This window comes from Eptatretus burgeri, chromosome 8 (genome assembly GCF_056783735.1).
Source record: "Eptatretus burgeri isolate ZD-2024b chromosome 8, Ebu_testis_v1, whole genome shotgun sequence".
Lineage (NCBI taxonomy): Eukaryota > Metazoa > Chordata > Myxini > Myxiniformes > Myxinidae > Eptatretus > Eptatretus burgeri.
In genome coordinates this window covers 106,335,387-106,360,386 of record NC_140968.1, presented here as the reverse complement: position 1 = coordinate 106,360,386, position 25,000 = coordinate 106,335,387, and the positions used below count along the sequence as shown (strand labels likewise).

Below are 25,000 nucleotides of genomic sequence, written 5' to 3'. Positions count from 1 at the left end.
CAAAAAAAACTTTTCCCTTCTCACCTTATACCCCACGTTAAGCCGGTCACACCTTGACGTTTTAGCCAGCAATGGCAACATATAAAAATGTATGTAAAACGTTGGCGTATGCTGAACTATTGATGTTTTTTTTTTCCAGTTTTGGGCGTATTCATAACGAGTTGGACGTATGCATAACGTATTAGTAACGTACACAGAACGTTTCGATAACATATAGATAACCTATACCAACGAATGCTTAGCGTGTTGTCGGCGTTCACAACCTATGCCCAACGATAGTCTAACTTATGCATAGCGCGGCAGCGTATCGCCGACGATCACGTGTTGTAGCCTATTAAAAGGCTGCGGCTCAACGATTCAAATCGTAATCCAACGTACTTCCCGGACTGAACACGCCCTCTTAGACTGTCAATTTGTGTCTGAAATCCAACGTACTTCCCGAACTGAACATGCCCTCTTCGACTGTCAATTTGTGTCTGAAATCCAATGTACTTCCCGGACTGAACACGCCCTCAGACTCAATTTGTGTCTGAAATCCAACGTACTTCCCGGACTGAACACGCCCTCTTAGACTCAATTTGTGTCTGAAATCCAACGTACTTATTAAAAACACCTGAAAATAAGTTGCAATAGGCCTACGTCCAGATAACATCAAAGGCTATAATCTGAAGGTAGGGGGAACCAGGGAACGGGTATGAGGTCATCCCTTCATTTCCCGGATTCTCTTCTTTTCTTTGTTCTTCGAAAGTGCAGTGTCTGACAATAGATTCTGTACCTTGAATGCATGCGTGTTAACTGTTCAAATTAAAGAGGTGTTCGATTGTCGGATGCACCCAAACAACTGCCGTTCATTACATTAATTGTCGATATCAACCGCCATCGTTACCTGTGTTGTGTCTTGCGTGTGTGGTCTTCAAATTACAGCGTCCAAGCGGTGTTCGATCGTCAGATGTGTGCCAAAAAGTGCCGTTCATTGAAATTTGCATTCTGATTCTCGGTCACCCTCCACTGCTCCTGTTCAGTCTAGGGCTAGGCCTATATCATGTTGAACTTGCCCCATCAGACACCAATCTTCCATTCACACTGCAGAGGATGCAATTTACAGTCAGACTCGCATACTCGATGACCATAAACAAATCCCAGGGCCAAACATTTGACAAACTCGGAATATACCTCCCAGCCCTGTGTTCTCCCATGGCCAACTATATGTTGCATTTTCATGTGCAAGAGGTTACTCCTATATATCTATCAAAGTGGACAATAATTCCTCACAAGGACAATTCAGCAACAAGACACTCACCCAAAATGTCATCTACAGGGAGGTCCTTTAGAAAACTAAGGACAGGTAACCATAGTGCATCACGTCCCTTATGACACCCTCCCCAGCTTCCCATAACATCAACTATTATGCCTCATCCACCTTTTGCCACCCATTCAACTCCGTGCGGAGCATGGGTATATGCTAGTATATATGTATGTATGTATGTATGTATATATATATATATATATATATATATATATATATATATATATATATATATATATATATATATATATATATATATATATATATAGTCAAAGCTCGTTACTGTGCCACCTCGCTTCTATGCCACTCTCGCTATTATACCACTTTTGCTCGGTCCCGACAAAATTCAATACAAAATAAATTTACAATGCCACCCCCTACTCTCGCTACCATGCCACTACTGTGTGACTGTTAAAAGGCACGAGTCATGAAAAAGTCTGTATTGCGCAGTGCTCGATTATCACACTCACATCCAAAGGCGAAGCGCCGAACTACAGTCCAGCTGCGCACAACATAACTCAATACATACGCGCATAGTCAGACTGTGTCAAAACACGCGATTCTTCTCCCTGATGCCAGCCACAACAAGCGAATCACAACACGCACAACGAGACACAAAAAAGTGCGAGCACACACACAGACACGCAGGCACACGTACAACAGTGACATCATTTTTTTTTCAAATTCAGCCCATAATTATAGCTCAGAAACGCAAGCGAACCGACTTTATGCTGAAGGAGAAGGAGGAGATCATCGATGCCGCGAAGAAGGAGCCGAATCAGTCCAAGTTGGCCAGGAGATTAGCAAGAAATGGGGCGTCGAAGTTAAGAGAACCACCGTGAAGGACATTCTCAGCAAGAAGGATGCAATCGAGGCTGCAATCAAAGCTGGATTTCCATCGAAGCGCATGAAGTTGACGCAGGCTCACGACCCGAAGCTTGATGAGGGAGTGCTCATGTGGCTGAAGCAATCAAGAGGACAGAATGTGCCTGTCAGCGGCGATCTGATCAAGGAGAAGGCGATGAAACTGGCCGAGCTGATGCACATCCCAGACTTTATGGCGAGCGACGGTTGGTTGGGCAATTTCAAGAAGCGCCACGGCATCACGTTCAAGACAGTGCAGGGCGAAGCTGGAGCAGTGGATTCGCAATCCCTTCTTGAGTGGCAACAACAGGTTCTCCGGCCCTTACTCGGGCAGTTCTCCGCAGATGACGTCTTCAACCTGGACGAGACTGGACTCTTCTGGCAGCTGCTTCCGAACAAGACCATGGCTTTCAGGGGAGAGCGGTGTACTGGAGGAAAGAAAAGCAAGCAAAGGATCACTCTTCTGGTTGGGGCAAACGTGAGCGGCAGCGAGAAGTTCCCTCTTCTGGTGATTGGCAATTCCAAGAAACCCCGTGCCTTCAAGAACAAAGAGATCCCGGTCAAGTACAAGGCGAACTCGAAGGCGTGGATGACGGCGGAGCTTTTCGAGGAGATGTTGCGTGCGTGGGACGGACGACTCAGCCAGCAGGGACGCAGAGTGCTGGTCTGTCTCGATAACTTCTCTGGCCACCCTCCCGAGCTCGAGCTGAACAACATCCAACTGGTCTTCTTCCCACCCAACACGACAGCCAATTCGCAACCAATGGATCAGGGAATCATAGAGAACCTCAAGCGCCACTACAAGAAGCTCCTGCTATGCCGCCGGCTTGAGGCCATAGACGAGGGAAAGGAGTTCAAGTTCACGTTGCTCGACGCTCTACACGTCGCCCGGCGTGCTTGGGAGCAGGTCGGCAAGTCGACTATCAGTCGCGAAGGCTAAGTTCATCGAAGAGGAGATCCAAACTGAGCCACAGGATGCGGAGCTGCCCGACATCTGGGAAGCACTGCCTGCCGAGGAAAAGATGCACGAGAACGAGGAGATCGAGCTGTCTGACTTTCTCGAAGCCGACGAGCGCCTCGCGACTGGCGGGTATTTCACGCTGGAGGAGATTGCGGAGGAGATTGTGTGCAGTGAGGAGCCGGTGGAAAGCGAAGATGACGAGGTAACTGTCGAGGAGGAAATCGTTCCATTCGAGGAAGCCCAGCGCGCTGTAGCACCGTCCGGAGGTTCATGCAGCAGAGAAGCGGGAAGCCCGGTGTGATGCAAGCGTGCGATCGGCTAGACAACGAGATGCACGAGATCCGCCGAAAGAAGATGCGCCAGCCGACGATTCTTGAAAGCTTTGTGTGTCGTGAATTTCTCGCCATGCCATATGTTAGTGTGTGAACTCTGTTAGTGTGTGTATGTTCTCCGTTCGCTTAGCTTATACAACAATCGTGCATTTTACTTGCTGGAATAAATTTTGTCTAAAGATTAACTACAGATGGGTAACTTGAGAAAATAAGGCCGTTTTTACAAAATCTCGTTACTATGCCACTCTCGCTACTATGCCACTTTTGCTCGGTCCCGACGGGTGGCATAGTAACGAGCTTTGACTGTATATATATATATATATATATATTGTTGCGGATTCGCGCCCGCCAGCGTGCTGACGGCCACGTAACTCGAATCGCGGCACGTCGCCCACCGGACGGACAATCCAGTCGTGACCCTCTCGGACTAACGCCGGGAACCAGTCACGGGTGGACCTTTCGGTCTCACCGCGATCGAGCCAATCAGCCCCCGCGTGGGATAGGGTTGCTCGCCAAATTCGACCTACCTAAGTACCCACGCGGAGGGTAGACCGGGCGATCGCACCTCGCCGCAGGTCGACTTCGGACACGGGCCACTTAAGCGACCCGTTCCGTACTATCAGAATAACCGAGCGGTGTTATCGTCGACCTCGACGGTTCGATTAATTATCGGGCGTATTCAGCCCACTACCAACCCTTTACGTGAAGCAAGATGAGGATTCAATGGGAGAAATGACGAAGCGAAGCGGGAAACAGTTCAACACAAAAGCACATTTATTCGCGGCACACGGGAAGCACACATATACAATTCCACCAAAAGCACACAGAAAAAACACAATTCCATTTACACAAAAAACAAATATAAAAGCGAAAACACAATGCAGAGCTAATACCGACTACCGAGCACACGGCAACACTTATACAATTCTACCTCACAGACGGCGCCGACAACACATACCCAAAACCAAGGAAAAGAAATACCCTCAAGGATGAGGCGGGCCTGAGGCCGAGACCGGGTCGCGCCTACCCGTCTGGTGATGAGACGCGGAGCGGCGATGGCGCCCCAACCCCGCGGACAGTGTCTGGCAGGGGGTGGGAAAGGGGCCCCCTTGGTCGCACTATCTCAGCGCGGGGGGAAACAGGAGGGGGTTGCTGATGCTCGGGGTATAGAGGATCTTTATTATGTGCGACGAGCGTCTCCACCTCGGCCAGGTCGCGCTGTCGGCCTCCCTCGGGTGCAGCTTCCTGCACGACGCGAGCACCCCCTCGTCTGGTGTCGCCGCCTTTCCACAGCTCGTCCCCTCCGTTCCGACTCCAACTCACACGACGAGCAGCTCCACCGCCCGCGAAGTCTTGACCCTCTGCTTCCGACTCTCCTACTCTCCGCCTCTCCGCCTCTGGACTCTTCTTTGGACTCTCCTCCTCTTGACTCTCCGACCGACTCTCCTGACTGACGAACACGGTCCTTTTATCCCCCCGTAGCTTCGCCTTTGACTCCCTCCCTTTGACCTTTCACCTCGCTCCCCATTGGCCCGAGAAAAAGTGGGCGTGAAGGCTTTTTGATCCACAAATTTGCATATATCAATCGTCCTGGAGGCGGGGCCAAATCTCCCCTCGCTCACCGATTGGACGGCAAAAAGTGGGCGTGTGTCGTTTTTGATCCGTTTTTGAAGCACAAAATCCGTGATTTTGTACACGCTGTTCGACGCGCGCCCTGCACGAGTCCAACACCGGTACCCACAGCGGGGCAAGAACGGTGGCGATGCTACGGTTGCGAGGTGTGACGTGAAGGTCGTGGCGGTTGTGGTGAAGCGGCGTTGTGGTTGGTGGTTGATGTTGTGATTGTGGTGGTAATCATGGCGGTTGGTCCAAATTAAAGATAGTAAAAGAAAAACGGCTATCCTGAAGAGTCGCAGCACGCATAAATGACATGTATTCCCACTAGACAACGGGTTTGGGCCTAACTACACATATACTTGCCGAGATACCTCACCTAAGGGACCTGAATGGTGGTTTGCGAATCTGGTAACCACAACAATATATATATATATATATATATATATATATATATATATATATATATATATATATATATATATATATATATATATATATATATATATATATATATATATATATATATATATATATATATATATATATATATATATATATATATATATATATATATATATAACCAATGCATTTGAAGAGGCATGAGCCAAGAATGGACAGCAACACTTGCAAAGTGTGAACAAGATCTTTAAACAAGATGCAGTAGAGATGTCTAATACCAGAGAGTTGTTGCATCTCCACATTCACCACCTTGATGTACAGATCAGCAACAGCAACCAATGATATTGGAAGGGGTTCGACATTAAATGTTCATTGAGCATGTTTTTTATTCTTGAAAATCATTGTTATGAAAATGACTTTGGGGTTAATGAGGGGTAATTGTGTGTGTGTGTGTGTGTGTGTGTGTGTGTGTGTGTGTGTGTGTGTGTGTGTGTGTGTGTGTGTGTGTGTTTGTTTGTTTCTTGAAACATCAAGGGCACGACGCAGGTGCATCACGAGTATTCCAATGAGTGTGAGCATCAGAGTTTGTAAACCCCAATTAGCATTGAACAGAATCGTATGTGTCATTGGATTCCCAGTCTCCCTTTATCCTCATGTCTGTCTCTTTCTCACATCTGTGTTTAATCATTGAATCACCCCCATTGGACGTTCACACATTAATTGCACTTTACAATATCTGTTCCATGTGTGTTTACCCCCCTCGAACACGGGTTTTAAAACAATGGCTGTGCCACCTCGCACAGCCGGGACACCAACAGCTCGGCTGTTGAATTAATACCAGGTGGGTTTGACTCTGCCTGTCATCCTTCCAACGTCGGCAAAATGAGTGCCAGCTTGCTGGTATCCTGTGTCGGAGTGGCGACCCGACCAGGATGTACCCGACTGATTGCGCCGAAAAGCCAAGGAGACTGCTTAGGCAGCACCAACACTCTGTTCAGAGTATAGTCCCCAATGCATGGATGGATGGTTCCATCTTCCGGTGCAAGTTCCCCCAGATAAACCAAGCTTACGCGCTGAAACTCCAAGTGGTGAAACAAGTAAAACAACCGCATCATGGTACATTATCCACACATGTGCATTTGCCTCTGCTCGGTATGAGATCTTTGGAGATCATTATTCTCCAGCAGTCTTGCATTGCCCATGAGGGAGATGGAGTCCATTACAATATTATATATTTGCATCCAAACCGCAGATTTGTGGAGGGACAAGTTTGTGATTGGCTTTAAAACAAAATAATCCCCACCGTTGTATTCCTTACAGTCGTGACGGATGCAAGATTACAGGTGGAAGATAGTGCAGAAGTATTCTCAAAGTCATCAGGACAATAAAACATTTATTTATTAAACAGACAAACACTTAATTATTATGCACGCATAAGAGATTCTGATCAGACAAACTCATTCCAGATCTCTCAAATACAAATGGCGAATCTTAGTCTTTATATAGTTTTCAGTGAAACAGTTTTTTTTATCATCTCTGGCACTGGCGCCAGTTTATCTGGTCTTGACATCTTCCAGGTGAAGCTTATCTTCAGTCTTCTTAAACAGCTCCTGCTTGAATGGTTGTAACACATGTTTCAAATCCAGACATGTTAATCTTTTCCTAATACAGAAAATGCACAGAATGCTGGAATGACGTCAAACGCCAACTCTCATGGTCATGAAAACAAGTTTCCATCATATGTAGGTCAAAATTCAGTCTGCTTCACCCAAAACTGGGAAGATATTATCTTTAAGTGACTAGAATTTAGTGGATACATTTGGACATTTTCTTAAATCCACATTCCAACTTGTTTGTGTCTTTCATACAAAATTCCTTTAGCTTTAGAATGATAGGCAATTCTTCTTATATTCAACTTACTGGCAAAGTTCAACTTGTTTACACTTTTAATATACAGGTGATCTTTCCATACAAAGGAGAAATATAATTATGTTAATTCCAGATGGATACATACTTTAAAAAATCATATCATATTTGAGTACATTTTATTTCAGGTTTAACATTTTCATTTTAATACCAAGTTTTAACTATCATCAATTTATTTATTTCATCACCTTCAAATCCATTATGATAAAAATGTATCTGCAATAGCATGTAGAATATTGCCTGTTAGAAGTTGGCAGGTGAAACAGGTGTAAGACGACAGATGGGAAATGGCCGGTGGAAGGAAGACAAATTCAAACTGTAAATTTGAACACTCTTGATTAAATCCTCAGTTATTATTGTTTGGCCTTTGTTTTACTTTCAGGAACTTGGTTTTCTTACAGAAGATGTGATGCAATAAAACACCCTTTGAAAAGTTCTCTTAAAACAATAAGTTCAAAAAAAATATTACTGACATTACAATTGGCATGTTTCCTGATTTCCTCATCATGGATTTCCTGAGATGATGAATGTTTCCTCTATTTTTCTCATGGTGAAGGGTATCGTGTCAAATGTGACACTTGGCGGAGAGATCCTGAACAGGTGGTTCATAACCAGCTTGGACATGGAGGTGCCACTCCCTGAGCTGCACGACATGGATCGTAAACCGCTCCCTCATTCTACAGGGCCTGCCTTTTACACGGGCTCATTCACACTCCCGAGGAGCGTCTTCACCTCACCTCGCGATACATTCCTCAGGCTACAAGGTTGGACGAAGGTGAGAACAGTGCTGTGCATGGAGCGACCTCAGCGTGTTCCCATATCATGAGTTATTTATGCTTTTTACCCCTCAGCAAGAATTGGGCTGAAAAAGGGGGTAATGTCGTCACAGGCGTTGTCCGGGCGTCTGTCAACTTTTGGTTTCCGTCAATTTCGAGGAGAATGCCTTGTCCGATTAAATCCATTTTTGCAGGGTGTGTTGGGGTTGAGTAGAGGAAGGTTCCTTTCGAAAATGGGCACGCTGCGATTTTCAATGTGGCCTCCATGGCAGCCATCTTGAAATTGGTTTCCGTCGATTTCGAGGAGAACGCCTTGTCCGATTAAATCCATTTTTGCAGGGTGTGTTGCGGTTGAGTAGAGGAAGGTTCCTTTCGAAAATGGGCATGCTGCGATTTTCACTCGCCGCCACGGTAGCCATCTTGAAGTCTGATTGATTTTCGATATGACGTCCAACATGCTCTAACTGACTGCATCACCGTGATATCACTGCTTCCTTTTACAATGCATGGGCTGAGGGGTTACGCCCGCTTTGCAGAGCTATTTTAAAAATATTTGTTCTTACCTACGATGATTTGATGCTTCTACATCTATCAAGCTACTTCGGTTAGTTATGATGACCTGATTGTTCGATCTCACACATCTAATTCTTCTCCATGCATTGAGCCATTTGTTTGCTATTCCGATTTTCCAAACCAAAAAAAAAAAGAGAAAAGATTTCACATTTATCAGAAAGCACGTCGAGTCTTTTTAACAAAGCTGCCGTTCTCATTGTGCAATCATTTATTTTGCTTTTCTCTGATAGTCTTATGAAAATGAGTTTTTCACTTTAAAAGGAGAAAAGATGTGTGTGCTTTGGACTTTGAGTGCTTGCACCTTCCCTTTTTGCTGATTTAAATTGTGTCAGAGTGTAAACACCTGCTAAACTTGCAGATGTGTGCACTGTCGAGGTGTGTGCGCAGGTGTATACACCTGCATGCACTATAAAAGCAGCTTCTATATAGAGTACAACGAAGAGCGATTTAACTGACACTTTGTGGAAATGGATTTTCACGCCAATTATTATTCACCACATTATTTATTTTATGAGAACTTCCCTTTTTAATGAGATTTTTTTTTGAAGAGATTTCATGAGATTATTTTTTGAGAACTTCCTCATCATTATTTCATTTCTGATTGTCTGCAGAGTTTGTTAAATTATTTCTGGAGATTAACTGAGGTTCCCCATGTTTGTTTTCTTCTTCGGGTTCCTTCTGATCGCTCCAATTCAACGTTTGGTCTTCCGTTCGATTCCAACCGAAGACATCAAATTGGGCCGGAAGGCCATTTTTGGACAAAATGGAACTCTTTCAGTCATGTTCAAAGGAAAAACGATCTGCCTTCATGATTAGGAGTGGTTATTCTCATTGTAAAATATTTTACATCCATTTAATGCTTTTTGCTAAAAGTATTGACATTTATACCTGGTGTTGGCTTACTGGTTAGGGTGGTGGGCTGAGGATCCTGAGTTCAAATCCTCCTCGGCTGTTGAATTAATACCAGGTGGGGTTGACTATACCTGTCATCCTTCCGAGGTCGACAAACTGAGTGCCAGCTTGCTGGTATCCTGTGTCGGAGTGGCGACCCGTCCAGGATTGTGCCCAATAGCCAAGGAGACTGCTGAGGCAGCATCAACGCTCTGTACAGAGTATGGTCCCGATGGATGGATGGATGGATGTATGGATTGACATTTGAGAGAAACATATTCTACAAATTCTGTTCTTTGACTGTAAGTTGTAAAAAGTTTCTTGAAACACTGAGCGGGAATGCATGACATGAGTCATTCGATATTTGGATCCACGTAGAGGGGGAATTACAGATGTGATGGTGTCACTCCGTGGGTTGGACGGATTAGAAACATCACTCTTTTGTAACTTTACTGCGGCACCTGACACTTGTGGCTTCGATAAATTTTACTTTTGGGAAAGACTTTTTGTATTGTCTTTGTCTCCAATTCGACTTCCACAATCATGAGTAAAACTGTTTGACCGACCATTTACTTTGGTCGACTTGGAGGGGTTATAGAAGTTCTTTGATCATTGCAGGTATTTGTTTTTGTCCAGGGTTTCGTTTGGATCAATGGTGGCAACCTTGGGCGGTACTGGTCTCTCGGACCTCAGCAGACACTGTATGTGCCAGGGAGCTTCCTCTCTCCTTTTCTACCGAACAACGTGACCATTCTAGAATTGGAACATTCACCGTGTTCCTCTGGGACGACTCGCTGCCTCGTTCGCTTCATCGATCAGCCCATTCTTGGAGTAGCTTCTCAAGCCCTATTGGATCAGCCTTCATTGCCTGAAATACATTGAAGGGTCGTGATACCGCTGAGTCCATATCCGGTAATTGTTGCTCCGATACCTTTGGGGTAGAATACAAATACTAACAGTGATAGTGCTTTTGATTTACTTTCACCGTCAACCAATTTTTCGAAATAAGTAAATTTCTACCATCATTGGCCATTTGTGGAACCATCGTGGGTGTGATTTGCTTCAATTCTCTTAACATTTGTGCTGAAGTAAGAGAAGATCGATTTATGAATGAGTTTGATGTTGAAGTCTGTGTATAAATATAAGAAGGATTCAAACATTTTTGTCCCAGATTTTAATGTTATTTAATTCTTCTTTCTGATTGCATGAAACTTCCTTTGATTTGTCTCCTCTCTCGTCTTGTACTTGGGCCTAGCCCACTTAATCGTTTTATTAACTAGTGGGCCCGTTGGACCAAATTTTAATTCGTCTTCACGGCCTTGTAGCATAATTGCCTACTCCACTGCTTGACCATGACGAGGTCCAGATGAGCTTGAACCAAGGATGATATGTTCGTTGTTATTATTGCCAAATGATACCACCATTATTATTGTTCATATTATTACTATTAATTAATATCTGCTTTGTTAATGTTAATGTTTTAGTTATTTATTTTGTAACGAGCAAATACCACCCGTCACTTCGCTGACGGGAACACTGAGATGGGGGGGGGATAGAGGGGAGATGGAGGGAGGGGTAAGGGGGAAGAGAGAGGAGGGGTAAGGGGGAAGAGAGAGGAGGAGGAAGGGTAAAGAGAGAGGAGGAGGAAGGGGAAAGAGAGAAGGAGGAAGGGGAAAGAGAGGAGGGGTAAGGGGAAAGAGAGAGGACGAGGAAGGGGAAAGAGAGAGGAAGGGAGGCAGGGAAGGCAGACGTGTGGTGGAGCATCACACTGTCTCATCAAAATGATTCTGCATCGAATAAGAGTGAAGATCAGGTCAGGTCAGGTATGGGAGCATGTGCCAGAACAGCGCATCGCTGCGTCCACTTTCCGCCGGTACTCCAGGGGCCTCCGTCTGGCCATCCCCCAGGCAGATGCCAGGCCCACCCCCATCTCCTTGAGATGATGGTCAACCTGCTGCAACCACGAGGCACGTGGTCGGCCCACTGGCCTCCTCCACTCACGAGACTCCCCCGCTGAGAGAATCTGGTGAGCAGGATTAGCGTCAGGAAAACGAGCCACATGTCCATACAGCCGCAACTGACGGTCACGGACTATGCAGGTAACAAATCTCATCCGAGTCTCTCTCAGCAACCGCTCATTGGACACAAAATCCGACCAGCGATAGCCAAGGATTCTCCGAAGAGACCTGGTACCAAAGGAATTAAGTCTCCATCTCAGATCCTTGGTTAGAGTCCAAGTCTCACATCCAAAGAGCAAGACTGGAAGTACCAAGGACCTGAAGACTCGGACTTTCGTCCTCCCGCACAGGTACCGGCAGCGCCACACCCCATGATCCAGTGAATCCATGACTCCCCAGGCCTGACCCAGACGTCTATTGACCTCTGACTCATAGCCAGCAGAGACATGAATATCACTGCCAAGGCAAGTGAATCTCTCCAGGACCTCAACATCCTCATCACAAACAGACACAGACAGGACAGCAGCATCCAAGATGTCACCGAAAGCCTGGATCTTAGTTTTGACCCAAGAAACCCGTAATCCCAGCGGCTCCGTCTCCTCATTCAGCATCTCGAGGGCCCCCAAGAGGATGTCTAAAGTCTCCGCAAAGATGACTGCATCATCTGCAAATGAGACACCCAGCAGGATTTAAAACAAAACTTGTGAAAGCGCAGAGGAGCTCCTTGTGAGCCAACGGCCATCCATATCTAGTGCCCAACTGTGTCTGCGGACGTCCTCCTGCAGTTGGGTTACTTCTTATTAGGAGGTTGGTGGCAGGATTTGCACTCCGGCCACCGTAAAACCCTTCATTTCGCAAAACAAAAAACGCAAAGAAATCTGAAAACCCCCTCCGTGGGAGTACCTCCTGTGCAGCTTCCCTTCGCAGGGCAGCTCACCGGATGACGGGATTGGGGCAAAGCCTTCGGGACCCCTAATCTTTGATGATAGGAGGGAAACCACGGGGTAACATTCCCGGGTCAAATTGCGGGAGAGTGTATCGGGGTGGTGCTGAGGTGTCGTCCACCAGACGGTGGTCTCCTTGGGTTAACCTGAGGCGGTCCCTTCGGGTGGGTGCCTGGAATGTCCTATACCGAAGAGAGGATGATCACCTGTCTGTTATCATCTGAGCTCAAGCGTTTGGACATCGGTATTGCAGCACTCTCTGAGGTTCGGAGACCGGATTGCGGTGAGATCATGGTGGGTGGTTTCAGCGACGATTGGTCTGGTCGCTCTGATGAATACCATACTCAAGGAGTTTGCTGGAGCTGTGTCCAATAAGTTGACTCCAATGATAATTGAGGTAACACCGGTCAACGAGCGTATTATGAGACGAAGGATTCGTCACTCCTTGGGTGTCATTTCCCTGGTCTCTGTTTATGCTCAGACTGAGGCGAGTGATCTCACCGTAAAGGATGCAAGCTATTATATTCCTTATCACTTATCTCTTCTTCATAAAGGTTATTATAGAAACTTTCTTTTGAAGGAAGTTGTGTTTCTTTAAATCTCATAAATGAATCCAGAAAATCATAAGGATAAATTCCCTTACTTGTAAGAATTTTCTCTTTACTTTGAATTTCATTCCTTGTTTGAATTTCCTCTCTCGTAAGAATTCCTTCTTTAATCAGAATTTCATCTTTAATCTGAATTTCCTCTTTAGTAAGAATTTCATTCATTGTTCGAATTTTCTTTATAATTAGAATTTCATCTTCAGTTAGAATTTCTTCATTAATTAGAGTTTCCTCTTTACTTTGAATTCTCTCTTTAATCTGAATTTCCTCTTTAGTGAGAATTTCCTCTTTTGGAAAGAATGAATTAAGATTTGGAAAAGAGTCCGTGGAGCTTAGATTTGATGCGAGGTAGGCTAGTGGTGTTCCCAAAAACTTGTAAGAATCTAGAAACCTAATATGAGTTAAAGGTTTTGTGAATATCATTTTTGTAAATGAAATATACTTTTGACTTGTGTTTGTTATGGCAGAAATATTCCCTGGTGTTTTTGAAAGTTCATTGAAAAATAGATGTGTATCATAGTTGGCGCTGTTGTGAAGAAAGACTGGAATAAAAGAAGGTAATTTATAATTAAGATTACAACAGGAATGAGCGGGACCTCGATATTTACCAGTAAGATGACAATGATCCCAAACTTTAGACTCCTTAATTTCCCCCTCACAAATATGACAGATATTGTTCTTTCTAAATTCTAATTTTTCTTCTTCAGTTAATTTCATCGGTTCATTTGTTTCTTTCATTAATTTAGTGAGTCTTATACAATCCTTTTCTAATCGTTTTACAAACTCTTGTGAAGCTTTTTTTCCACTATAATGTTCAAGTTTGTTATACTTTTCTCCAACAGATGATTTGATATAATAACAGAAACCACAAGGAATATGTTTTTGATATTCATTTGTATATGATTCTTTTGGATTAGGAGAAGCAGTATTTATCTTTTTAAGGATACATTCAAAATCAGCGTATATCACAAATGGGTGCATGATAGATTTATTATAATCTTCAAAAGAAATCTTTTCACCAGGTTTAGGCATTGTAATTACAGCTGATTTATGATTACTACAATATTTTGAATGTTGTTCTAATCGTTCTTTTGTATGAAATGAATTAAGACATCGCTTACAAGGATATATTTTGTTTGCTGTTCTGAATACCTGAGAAGAGATTAATCTTGATAAATTATTGATGTATGTGTAATGTGAATTATTTCCAACACTAAAATATAAAAGATCAATGTGTGTTTCTTCATTTTTATAGTTGTTTGAAATTTTTAATATTTGAACTTTGTTTGTATCCGTTAATCCATATACATTAATACAAAGATTATTCTTTTTCTCAAATTTAGGAATATCTGTTAGTGGCATTAGGAATTTAAAATCTTTAATGTCCAAGGTATTCTCATATTTCATATATTGTTTTACTCTTTCTGAATTACATTTTGGTGGATGAAAGTGAGCAAGAACAGACCAGAGAAAACATTTATTATCATTGTTCTTAATATTAACAACTGCCTTCTTTAGTTTTAGAATGTGTATATCTAAAAAGATGATTTTTTAAAATATTGAATCCACTTCCTACCACTGTATTATCAACATCCTCCTCTTGTTTTGATAGTTCTTCATAAACCCCACTGTTCAAAAAATCTTGAAATGATGTTATAAAATGAAGATCTGTCTCATATAAGGAGTTTGTTCTTCATCTTTTCTTTTCATATTCATTTTCACTCCCATATAAAACTTTAAAGTTTTCATTTCTTTTAATGTCTTTTTAATAACTTTTTCAACATCAGGTTTCACTATTTCAATTGATTCAGCTATTGATGATGGACCGGGTTCTCCAAATTGAAAAATCCTTATTTTTATATGCCCTTTAAATGCCCCATCAGTGTTTTCAATATAATAGTCTCCCTTTACTTTAAACTCATTTTTCTTGTGTTTTTGTGATTGAAGATGTCTATTATAACTACTCTTCAAAACATCCTTTGAGCAGATATCACAATGTTTTCTTTCCAACTCAAGAGGAGATATTTTATGAAATAGATTAAATGTGTGTTTGTTGGTTCGGAGGTGTTTTCTATAATGTTTATATTTGTGATTACAAACATCGCAGTATGTTGTATTCACCATATTTATATAATAAATCTTTGCTTAAACTAAAATTTTCTTGATGAAAATTTCGTTTATTTTACAGATGAATCTGTGCTTAAAACCATTTTATCCTCCAACTTTTTCACTTAATAAATACAATGTTTCAAGACACAAAAGACAAGTTTCAATCAATCTCTTCATTTGTTAAAGATACTGAGAAATATGTCAAGGATGTAAAATTGAACAAAGATAAATATAACAACTATTGGATAAAAACAATTATGGTAAATAATATCAGTTCTTCAATTTCTTTCAGTGGAAGGGCTTTTAGTATACTTGGTAGAACATCAATTAAAGTATCTCTAACAAAAGTTTCTCCTCTCCTTCTGGTAATATATTCAAAACTAGAAAAAGCAATGAAACAAGAAAAAGTATCAAAAAACAAAAACCTTATGGATGAAGCTTGAGAAAGAAAAGATAAGACCATCTGTAATATGCAAGGAGAAATTTGTATTTTTTTCAACAACCCAAAAGATGTAAATCCTGATGAAATAAAGGATGTTAATATATCAGGTGAAATGACATTTCGTTCAATAGTAGTTAACGATCATTTTAAAATTACCTTCAATATAAAAAATGTTGTCGTTGAATCTGGTAATGAAAAAAACTATATTGATATCGATGGTAATATTATTAAATATGAGTCAATATACAACTGAAAGTATAGATGAATTTCAGTTTAAGTAAAGTTTTACTTTATAAATATGCTGGACTTTCCTGATTCTCCATATGACAAATTTGAGAATTGTCCTGCGTGTGAAAGACGGGGATTAAACACAGAGTCAAAAGCCTATAAACAATGTATATTCTGTGATTATCTTCTAATTAATGATAATAAAAAATATAAAAAGGAAAATAATTCTTTTAGATTTACACCAAAAATGAATGACTTTACAAGATTGATTAGAGAAATGAATGTAAAGTACGAGGGTGATAACACACCTTTCCTTACAAGGGAAGAAACTGAACGTATAAGAGAAATGTTCAAAGGATTGTTGTTATATATTATTCATGGATGTAATTTTCAGGGAAATATCAACACAAGATATTGTATAAATAAAATAATGCATTATCTTGAAATTAAACCTGAACTTAGGATAAAATATAGAGTTTCTAAAAAAGCCAATAATAAATTAAATAACCTGTTTTCCAAATATATAAATGAATGATTTTTTACCCATTTGGGAAAATAAGATAAAATTTAACAACCATAAAAATCTCCCAAATTCATTAAGATGTCTCATAGTTGGTTCAAGTGGATGTGGAAAAACCTGCTTACTTTTAAAGATGCTCCTCACTCCCAACTTTTTAGATTATGATAATTTAATAATTTTCACAAAGTCGAGTTTTCAACCAGAGTATCAACGACTCTCACAAGGTTTTAATGCTGGTCTTCAAAAAGAAGATATAATCGGTTTATTTAAACGTCAAAAAAACCTAAATGATTATAACATTGAAGATATAATTCAACTATTTTGTGATACACAGAGATGTAAAAAGAATTCAAATCCGATAACTTGTATTCTTAGTGATAATACGGATGATATACCGTCTCCCCAAGATTTGGATAAATCAAAAAAGAACCTCGTTATCTTTGATGATTGTGTTAATGAGAGAAACCAAACGGTAATGGACAGCTACTACACAAGAGGGAGACATTCTTCTTGTAATTGTATTTATCTTAGTCAATCGTACTTCCAATTTCCTCGTCGTTCCATCAGAAACAATGCTAATACTTTTATTTTATTCAAGTTAAATTCAATAGATATCAATAATTTTTGGAGAGATAATTGTTCTACATTATGTAGTAAAAAGAAATTTGAGGATTACATGAAGCACACGACTGAAAAATATAAATATATTGTTGTGAAACAAGATGAGATATTAAGGGATATATTTTTTGTTTTAGAAACAATTACATATATAAATGACAACTATTATTGTAAATCTTGTGGGTAAATCTGCTTCTGGAAAAAAACTTTCATAAATCAAGGTTCTTGTGTAGTACAAATGAGACTATTGTAAATTTACTTGAAAAACACCCCGTGATACGCATTGTATCAACAACAACTAGAGCAATAAGACCTGGACAAGTAAAAGGTGAAGATTATCACTATATTTGAGTGGAGGAACATATGCGATTGAGGAATGAAGGTCAAATATTTGAGGAGGTTTCTCTTGGTACAACAAAATATTCACATTGTAAGAGTGAGTTAAGGAAATTAAAATCTGGTGGTCTTGGGATATTAGAAACTAATCCAGAAGGAACGAGACAAATTATTAAACACCTGAGCGGAGTGACGATTTTATCATTCGGTTTTGATGTTGATGAAGAAACTCAACGCAAACTTATGAAAAGCAGAGATGCAAGTATTAGTGAAGAAGAAATTACAACTCGCATTAATGTTAATAAAGAATTTGATGAAATATTTAAAGAAAAGGATTTATTTGAACACATCTACTTGAATGATGAAGAAAAGGAAAATTTCCCTGTTGATCTTTACAATTCATTAAATGATATTTTACCATAAATAAATGGATGCAAAAGAAAGAGTAAGAAGATTTAAGGAACATCAAGAGTTGGTTTCAAAAGTTGTAAAACAGCAGGAAGACATAAAGAAGAAACGCAGACAGAAACTAACGGGCGAAGAAGCATTTGAAAGAAAACAAGAGAAATTTTTTAAACCACTTTTAAAAACTTCCCAAGAAAAAATTATAGATGTTTCCACAGTTCCCACAATAAAATATACTCCCAGAAAGCTCCAAATGTTAAAAGATTTCAGTAAAATGACGGAGGAAGAATTAGAGCATATTGGAGAATTAGAATATGATGATGAAGGATTATTTCAACAACTGGAAGAGATGAATCGACCCCCTGATTATATTGTGAATGCTCTTCAAAACAATGAATATTCAGCGGATTAAAAAACCAAAGCAGGACTCATTCCAACAGAACAACCAGCAATATTTCATCTTGTTCAAGAAAAGGTATTGATATTTAATGATGAATTAAGGTTCTTGAGTTCTGCTCAACTTCCTGTGAAACGAAATCCAAGATTAATGTTTCTTCTCACAAAAGATGGAAGACAAGGTTCAACTGTGAGGGATGAGTCAAAGTATATTGATAAACCATTGGATATGAAAAATAATGATGATAGAGTATATATTGATCTGCTGAACACTCTAAATTATAGGGTTATTCTATCTGGTAAAAGTAGGAAGAATGAGGAGAAACACATTATTCAGGCTTTAAGTATCCTTGGTTCAGGTGTTAGTTTTCTTCCAAATGACCCATCACAATTAGTTAATAGACTGTTATTGTTGTTCGGCAGTAAGAAGGCTGGAAATAACAATTGTTTTAATGAAGCATCAGCCATTTTAGACCAGTTGATGAACATGAAAATAATTAATAAATATCAATATAAAGACATTTTATCTCGTATTAAATAAGATGAGAAGCACAATCCTTAGTTTCAATTTCACAACAAGCGACCACACATCTTCATTCCCATACCCACTACAACTTGACACAACAAAAGAATATGAGGCATCTTTATTGTCCATGGAAACTTATAATACCTTATTTAATATAACCGAGAAAAATGACAAGTTTAGTTATAATCCGGGAAGTGGATACAAAACGATAACAGTCTCACCCGGAGCATATGAGATTTCTCAAATATCTTCCGAAATTGCTCGTCTTATGAAAGAACAGGGTGATGAACCAAAAAATATTGTTATAGACATTCAAAAACATACTTCAAAATCAATGATTAAAGTTAAAAATAACTACAAGGTTGATTTCACAATTGATAATTCATTTAGAGAGTTATTGGGTTTCTCCTCAAAAAAGATTGAAACTAATGGGACGTTTTACAGTGATAATGTCATTCAAATATCCTCAGGAATAAATTCGGTGTTAATTCACTGTGATTTGATTCATGGTGCTTATAATGATGGAAAAAAAACAAATACAATATTTTCATTCAGTGCATACTCAACCCCAATTGGTTATAAATTCAATATGGAACCCAAAAATTTGGTTTATCTCCCTGTGTCAGGAAAAACCATACACAGAGTAAATTTTAGGATAACTGACCAAGATAATCGTATGATTTCTTTTAATGGAGAAGTTATATCCATCAGAATTCACCTACGTGAAGTTTTCCAATAAATAAATACGATGGTTATTGTGAGGAAACACGAGTTGGGGAAATATAAAATAATTACAGGGGATGGGATGTTCCTTTCCCCATACTACAAGGGTGAAGGTATGTATCTTGGTAGAGGATACTATAAACCGAAGAGACAAAGGGGTGTTGGACATCAATTTAGAGGAGATGGGATAATTGATACTCTCATGGGTATTGGTTCAACTATTCTTAAACATAAAGATCTAATTGGTTCAACTGCTTCTGCTGTGGGAAATGTAGCAGGTGCTGTAAAGAGTATAAAAGATGCTCAGAAGGAATCTCATAAATTACAAGCAATAAAAGAAATTAAGAAAGGCAAAACTCAGTTGTCCCCCCAAGAACGACAGAAAATAATTCGAATACTTGGATCAGGGTTTCAAAAGTTTTAACATCTTTTTTCCTAAATAAATACAAGTATGGAAGCAATTGATAGTATCTATGATTTGGATGATACTATTATTATCTCAAACTCCACTAAAAAAGATTACTTCAAGGTAAATGCAATAACTGGAACAGACTGGAATACGAATGGTACAAAAAGTTTTGAAATAAATAATCAACAAACCTATTTGAATCTATCCGAAAGTTTCTTGTTGTGTAAATTTAAATTCACTAAGGCTGCGACTAACACAAACGCTACACTTGTAAATGATTTCTTCTGGAAAATGTTTGATAGTGTGCGTTTGTATATTGGAACACAAGAAGTTGAAGCGGTTGATTATGTCTCTGCTGTATCTGAAATTATGAAATTTACACTCTATACATTCAGTGATAGAATGGGAAAGGGGTCTGTCGAAGGTTTTATTCCTGATATGTCAACGGGAACAAACACAGACCCTGGATATACTCAAAGGAAAGGAGCGTATAATGATGATACAAAAGCTGAAAATAGTTTTACTGTGGCAGTTCCTCTTAAAGGTATATTTGGATTTTGTGATCATGATAAAGTTCTGTATGGTCTTAAAATTAGATTTCAACTACAAAGGAATGATAATGAAAATAGATTGCTTTTTGGTGTTGGTAGTGCTTTTGGTGAACAGAATAAATTTGTAATTGAGGAGATGAGTTGGTATATCAGTGAATATACTCCTAATCTTAAAACAGAAGAGATGTTGAATCGAAGACTTAACTCAAAGAAACCACTCGGTGTATCATACCTCAAAAGAAGATGTCAACACGTTAAACTCAACCAAACTACTTACACGTGGAATTTGGGTGTTCTGGAAGGAAAGCCACGATATCTGTGGATCATTTTTAAAAAGCCAGATGGTGATACTGCGACTGATAAGAATAATGCATTGAGTGATAATGCTAAGGTGAAACAACTTCGCGTTTCTCAAGATGGAACATTTTATCCATGAGATAGATTGGAAATTAATTGGGAAAAAAATGATTTTGCTGAAGCATACAAGTCTTACCAAAAGGTGTGTGAAAGTAATGGAAATAAAGAACCTATTTTGGATATGACAGCATTTAAAAGTTTGTATACAATCTATGCGTTTGACCTGAGCGCGCAAAAGGAAACTATAAAGTCTAATCGAGTGGATACTTCCCTATACATTGAAAGAGGAGAGAGTGAAGAAGTTGATACATATTGTTTGCTTTTGGAAGAAACAGAATTGCAGATCAATACAGATAATGGTGTGATGATTAGTCTCACATAATTTTTTGTTAAATAAATGAGTGGCAAAGTACCAACTGGGGTATATGTTAATCAAATCAATCTTCATAAACTATCATCTTGTGTTCAAAATCAAAAACCTTGTACGATTAACGTTAATACAATTCAGAGAAAAGGAGCAGTAAGAATTGATGTTTTGCTCACAAGAGAACAGGTTAAAATCTTGAATGACACTGGCTCACTTAAAATTAAAATGACAAAACCAATGTTGAAAAAATATTCAATAAGAGAGACGAGTGGAGGATTTCTCCCATTTCTAATTCCTTTATTTGCTGGTTTAAGTGCGGTTGGAGCATTGACGGGTGGTATTTCAACAGCGGTGAAAACTGCCAACGAAAGGAAGGCTCAACTCCAGGCTCAAAAAGAATTGGAAAGACATAACAAAGAGTTGGAGAAACAAATTAGTGGAAGTGGTGTAATTGTAGATTTTGCTGAAAAACTTGAAGGTCTGCCTGATAAAGCGAGATTGTTAGTTGGAGATATGCTTTCTTCTATAGCACAAGCAGGTGTAAAATGAACGAAAAGAGGTAATGGGTTATATCTTTCTAATAAATAAATGAGCATTGATGAGTGGTTTAAAGAATTTGGAAAGAATACAACATCAAATTTACAACTTGTCAAATATTGTAAGAAATTAAAAATTCATCATGTGGTTATTTGTATGAGAGATGAATTAACAAATGTGCCGAAACATACAAAGAATATTATTATGAACTTAGAAGATAATAATGGGAACGGTTCTCATTGGGTTTGTATTTTTAATAGTCAAGACAAATATTATTTTGATAGTTTTGGTCTTCCACCACCTGTTGAAGTCATAAAATTCTTACAGAATGGTGTTTATCAAACATTTCAAGTCCAAGAATTAAATTCCAAGTGTTGTGGTCAATTATGTCTATATGTGTTATTTCAACTCAACAAAAATAAAAAATTTTATGATATTATTTTTAATCTAATATAAATGACTTATGTTGGTAAAGATGGTTCTATCTTTGGTGTATCTCAAGAACTGGATATTGATTTATCAAATTATTACACAAAGGCACAGGCTGAACGACATAAATATAATATAACCAAAAATATTAACATGAAAAATGCTTATAAATTAAAAAATTATCCAAGCCCGACTGACGCGAATAACTTGGTGAGATTAAGCGATTTATCACAATATATATCCTGAAATAAAATGGCTGTGTATTCCAAAGATACAGAAGTGTTGATATTATCTCCAGGTCATACAGAATTCACAGTTCGAATTAAAATATTTTTTTATAAAGAAGGGCGTATCATTTGTATGAGAATAGAACAATGGGGGTATGATATGAATGATTTAGGGTATAATTGGTCATTTAAAATTAACCTCGAAGACCTGGAACAATTAAATCAGTCTCGGAAGGAAGAATATTATCCACTTGGTATCGAGAATGAGTTTTGTGGGGCCACGATTAGTAAACAACAAATAAAAGAATTTAATAAGGGTAAATATAATAATGGTTTTGCCCTTGTTTATATCATGAAAACAGAAAAAAACAGGATTATATATAATAAGTAAGGAAATACAAAATGATTTAACTATGGGAAGATGGGGAGGTGTTTCGTGCCATAATATTATTCTAACATATATTTCTAATACATAAATGACAGCAAGAAGGCTTCAAAAAATTATCATTTCTGTGTCCAAGCATACCTTCAAGAAAAGGGTATTCGGTATTTTAATAAATATGTTCTACAACATAAGAATGAGGTATTTTCAATAAAAGATTGGCATGATGCTGATGTTGATAAACCGACAACTTTAGATTTAATTTGAATGTTAAATAATGAAAAACTTATAAAGTTAAGAAAAGGTAAGGCTATTTTAGAAATTCAAAAGAAATTTTATTGGTTTCCTGTTGTAAAAAAAATTATTTTGGATACAGGAATAACAAGAAATCCTGATGAATATATGTATGATATTCTATGGGGTGTAAGCGATTCAAGGATAATAAGGGATGAGGAAGGAGTTGAAGAAGAGAGGAAAGAGGAGAAAAAGGAGAAGAGAGAGGAGGAGAGGGAGAAGAAAGAGAAGGAGGAAAAAGAGAAGAGAGAGAAGGAGGAGAGGGAGAAAAAAGAGAAGGAGGAAAAGGAGAAGAGAGAGAAGAGAGAGAAGGAGAGAGAGAAGGAGAGGGAGGAAAGAGCGAGACAAAATAAATATCAAAATATGGAAACCAGTGAGATTAAAAAAAGATTGGTGGTATTACAGAAAATAACTCAACCCACCGAGGAGGAAAACAAAGAATTGACAAGTCTATTTGCAATACTTTCGACAAGAATATTGACATCGACAAGCTATTCATTTTAATTCAAGTTTTTCATTTTTTTTTCTGAAATAAATGGAGGAGAGAGTGAAGGCATTTCTAAGGATTCTTTATGTTTTAAAAATTAAGATTCAAATGTGCATGTCAGAAACTAAAAAGGTTTTTGCACTCTGCAGGAATTTTTCACATAAATAAATGAGTTATTGTCTCAAATGTAAAAAGAAAACTAATACTAAAAATATTTCATATATTAAAAGTAAAAATAACAGGGTTATACAAAAAGGTATATGTTTGGTGTGTGGTTCAAAAAAAAATCAATTTATCTCCAAACACAAACGAGGAGGAGATATACAAAAGTTTTTATCAGGAAGTAAATTTACAACTACTGGAATACCAGGGGAATTACATCTTCCAGGGTATTCTTTCTGTGGTCCAGGCACAAACTTGTATAAAAGATTAGATGAGGCAGACAATCCTAAATCCTGGAGTAAACCCATCAATAGAGTTGATGAAGTGTGCATGAGACACGATGTTGATTATGGGAATACCACAACGTTGGAAGAAAAGCATGAAGCCGATAGAGAAATGTATAATTTGTCTCTGATACAAAATCCAACCTTGAGAGAAAAAGTTGATCGGTTCATTGTGAAGAAGATGATCAGTGCTAAATTGAAACTTGGACTTGGAAATTCAAAAAACTTATCGGCTCTAAATGATGTCATTAAGACTGAAGAGCAATTAGCTGATGAATTACATAAACCAATATTCACAAAGTTTCAGAGAAGGAAAGTTTTTTTTTTTTTTTTTTTTTTTTTTGTATACCTTGGTCGAGACTCGTATGAGAGCTAACACACAACTCACAGCAAGGAGGCATGAGACAAGAGGGGCGGGAGTGGAAGGGACAAAACAGTGGGGAACAGACACATTAGGTGAACTGTGGAAGGGAGAGGGATGGGGATGGGATGGGGAACATGGCGAAGAGAAGATGGACATTTCAGGGACTTTCAGGAAGGAAAGCAGGAGAAATGAAGTTTATTCCAAGAAAGTAGATTATATCTGGTCTGCTGATTTGATTGAACTCAATAATGATAAGGGGTACAAGTATGCTTTAACCGTTATTGATTTGAGGAGTAGATACGCATGGGTTGTACCATTAAAAAACAAAACAGGTAATACTCTTATGTTAGCCTTTCAACAGATATTTAATAAAAGTAAGAGAAAACCGAAAAAATTGTGGACTGATGAGGGTAGAGAGTTTTATAACAAGACATTTATGAATTTTCTAAAAAATAACAGTATTACATTATACAGTACCTTTAATGAAGGGAAGGCAGTTGTTGTTGAACGTTTTAATCGTACCTTAAAAGAGAGACTATATAAAAAATTCACACAACTCGGTTCACAACAATGGTCATCTTTTTTTCAGGATATTGTGGATAAGTATAATGACACGATTCACACGTCAACAAATATGAAACCATCAGAAACATTTACAAAATTAAAATATGAAAAAGAGATTAATGTCAGAAAAC

The 25,000-nt window shown here is 38.9% G+C and overlaps 1 protein-coding gene across 5 annotated transcripts in view; it reads left to right on the top strand.

Moving 5' to 3' along the window:
- LOC147022490 (beta-galactosidase-like) overlaps window positions 1-15,424 on the top strand; it is a 124,294-nt gene extending 108,870 nt beyond the window's left edge. For 3 of the 5 annotated variants that reach the window (XM_085893436.1, XM_085893437.1, XM_085893435.1), the window contains exons 15-16: window positions 7,962-8,180; window positions 10,282-15,424. In XM_085893436.1, coding sequence (XP_085749562.1) covers window positions 7,962-8,180; window positions 10,282-10,527 — 465 coding nt within the window. In that variant the 3' untranslated portion in view covers window positions 10,528-15,424. The remainder of the gene's footprint in view (window positions 1-7,961; window positions 8,181-10,281) is intronic. The other 2 variants (XM_085893433.1, XM_085893434.1) reach the window with 1 other exon arrangement.
- The last annotated feature ends 9,576 nt before the right edge of the window (window positions 15,425-25,000 follow it).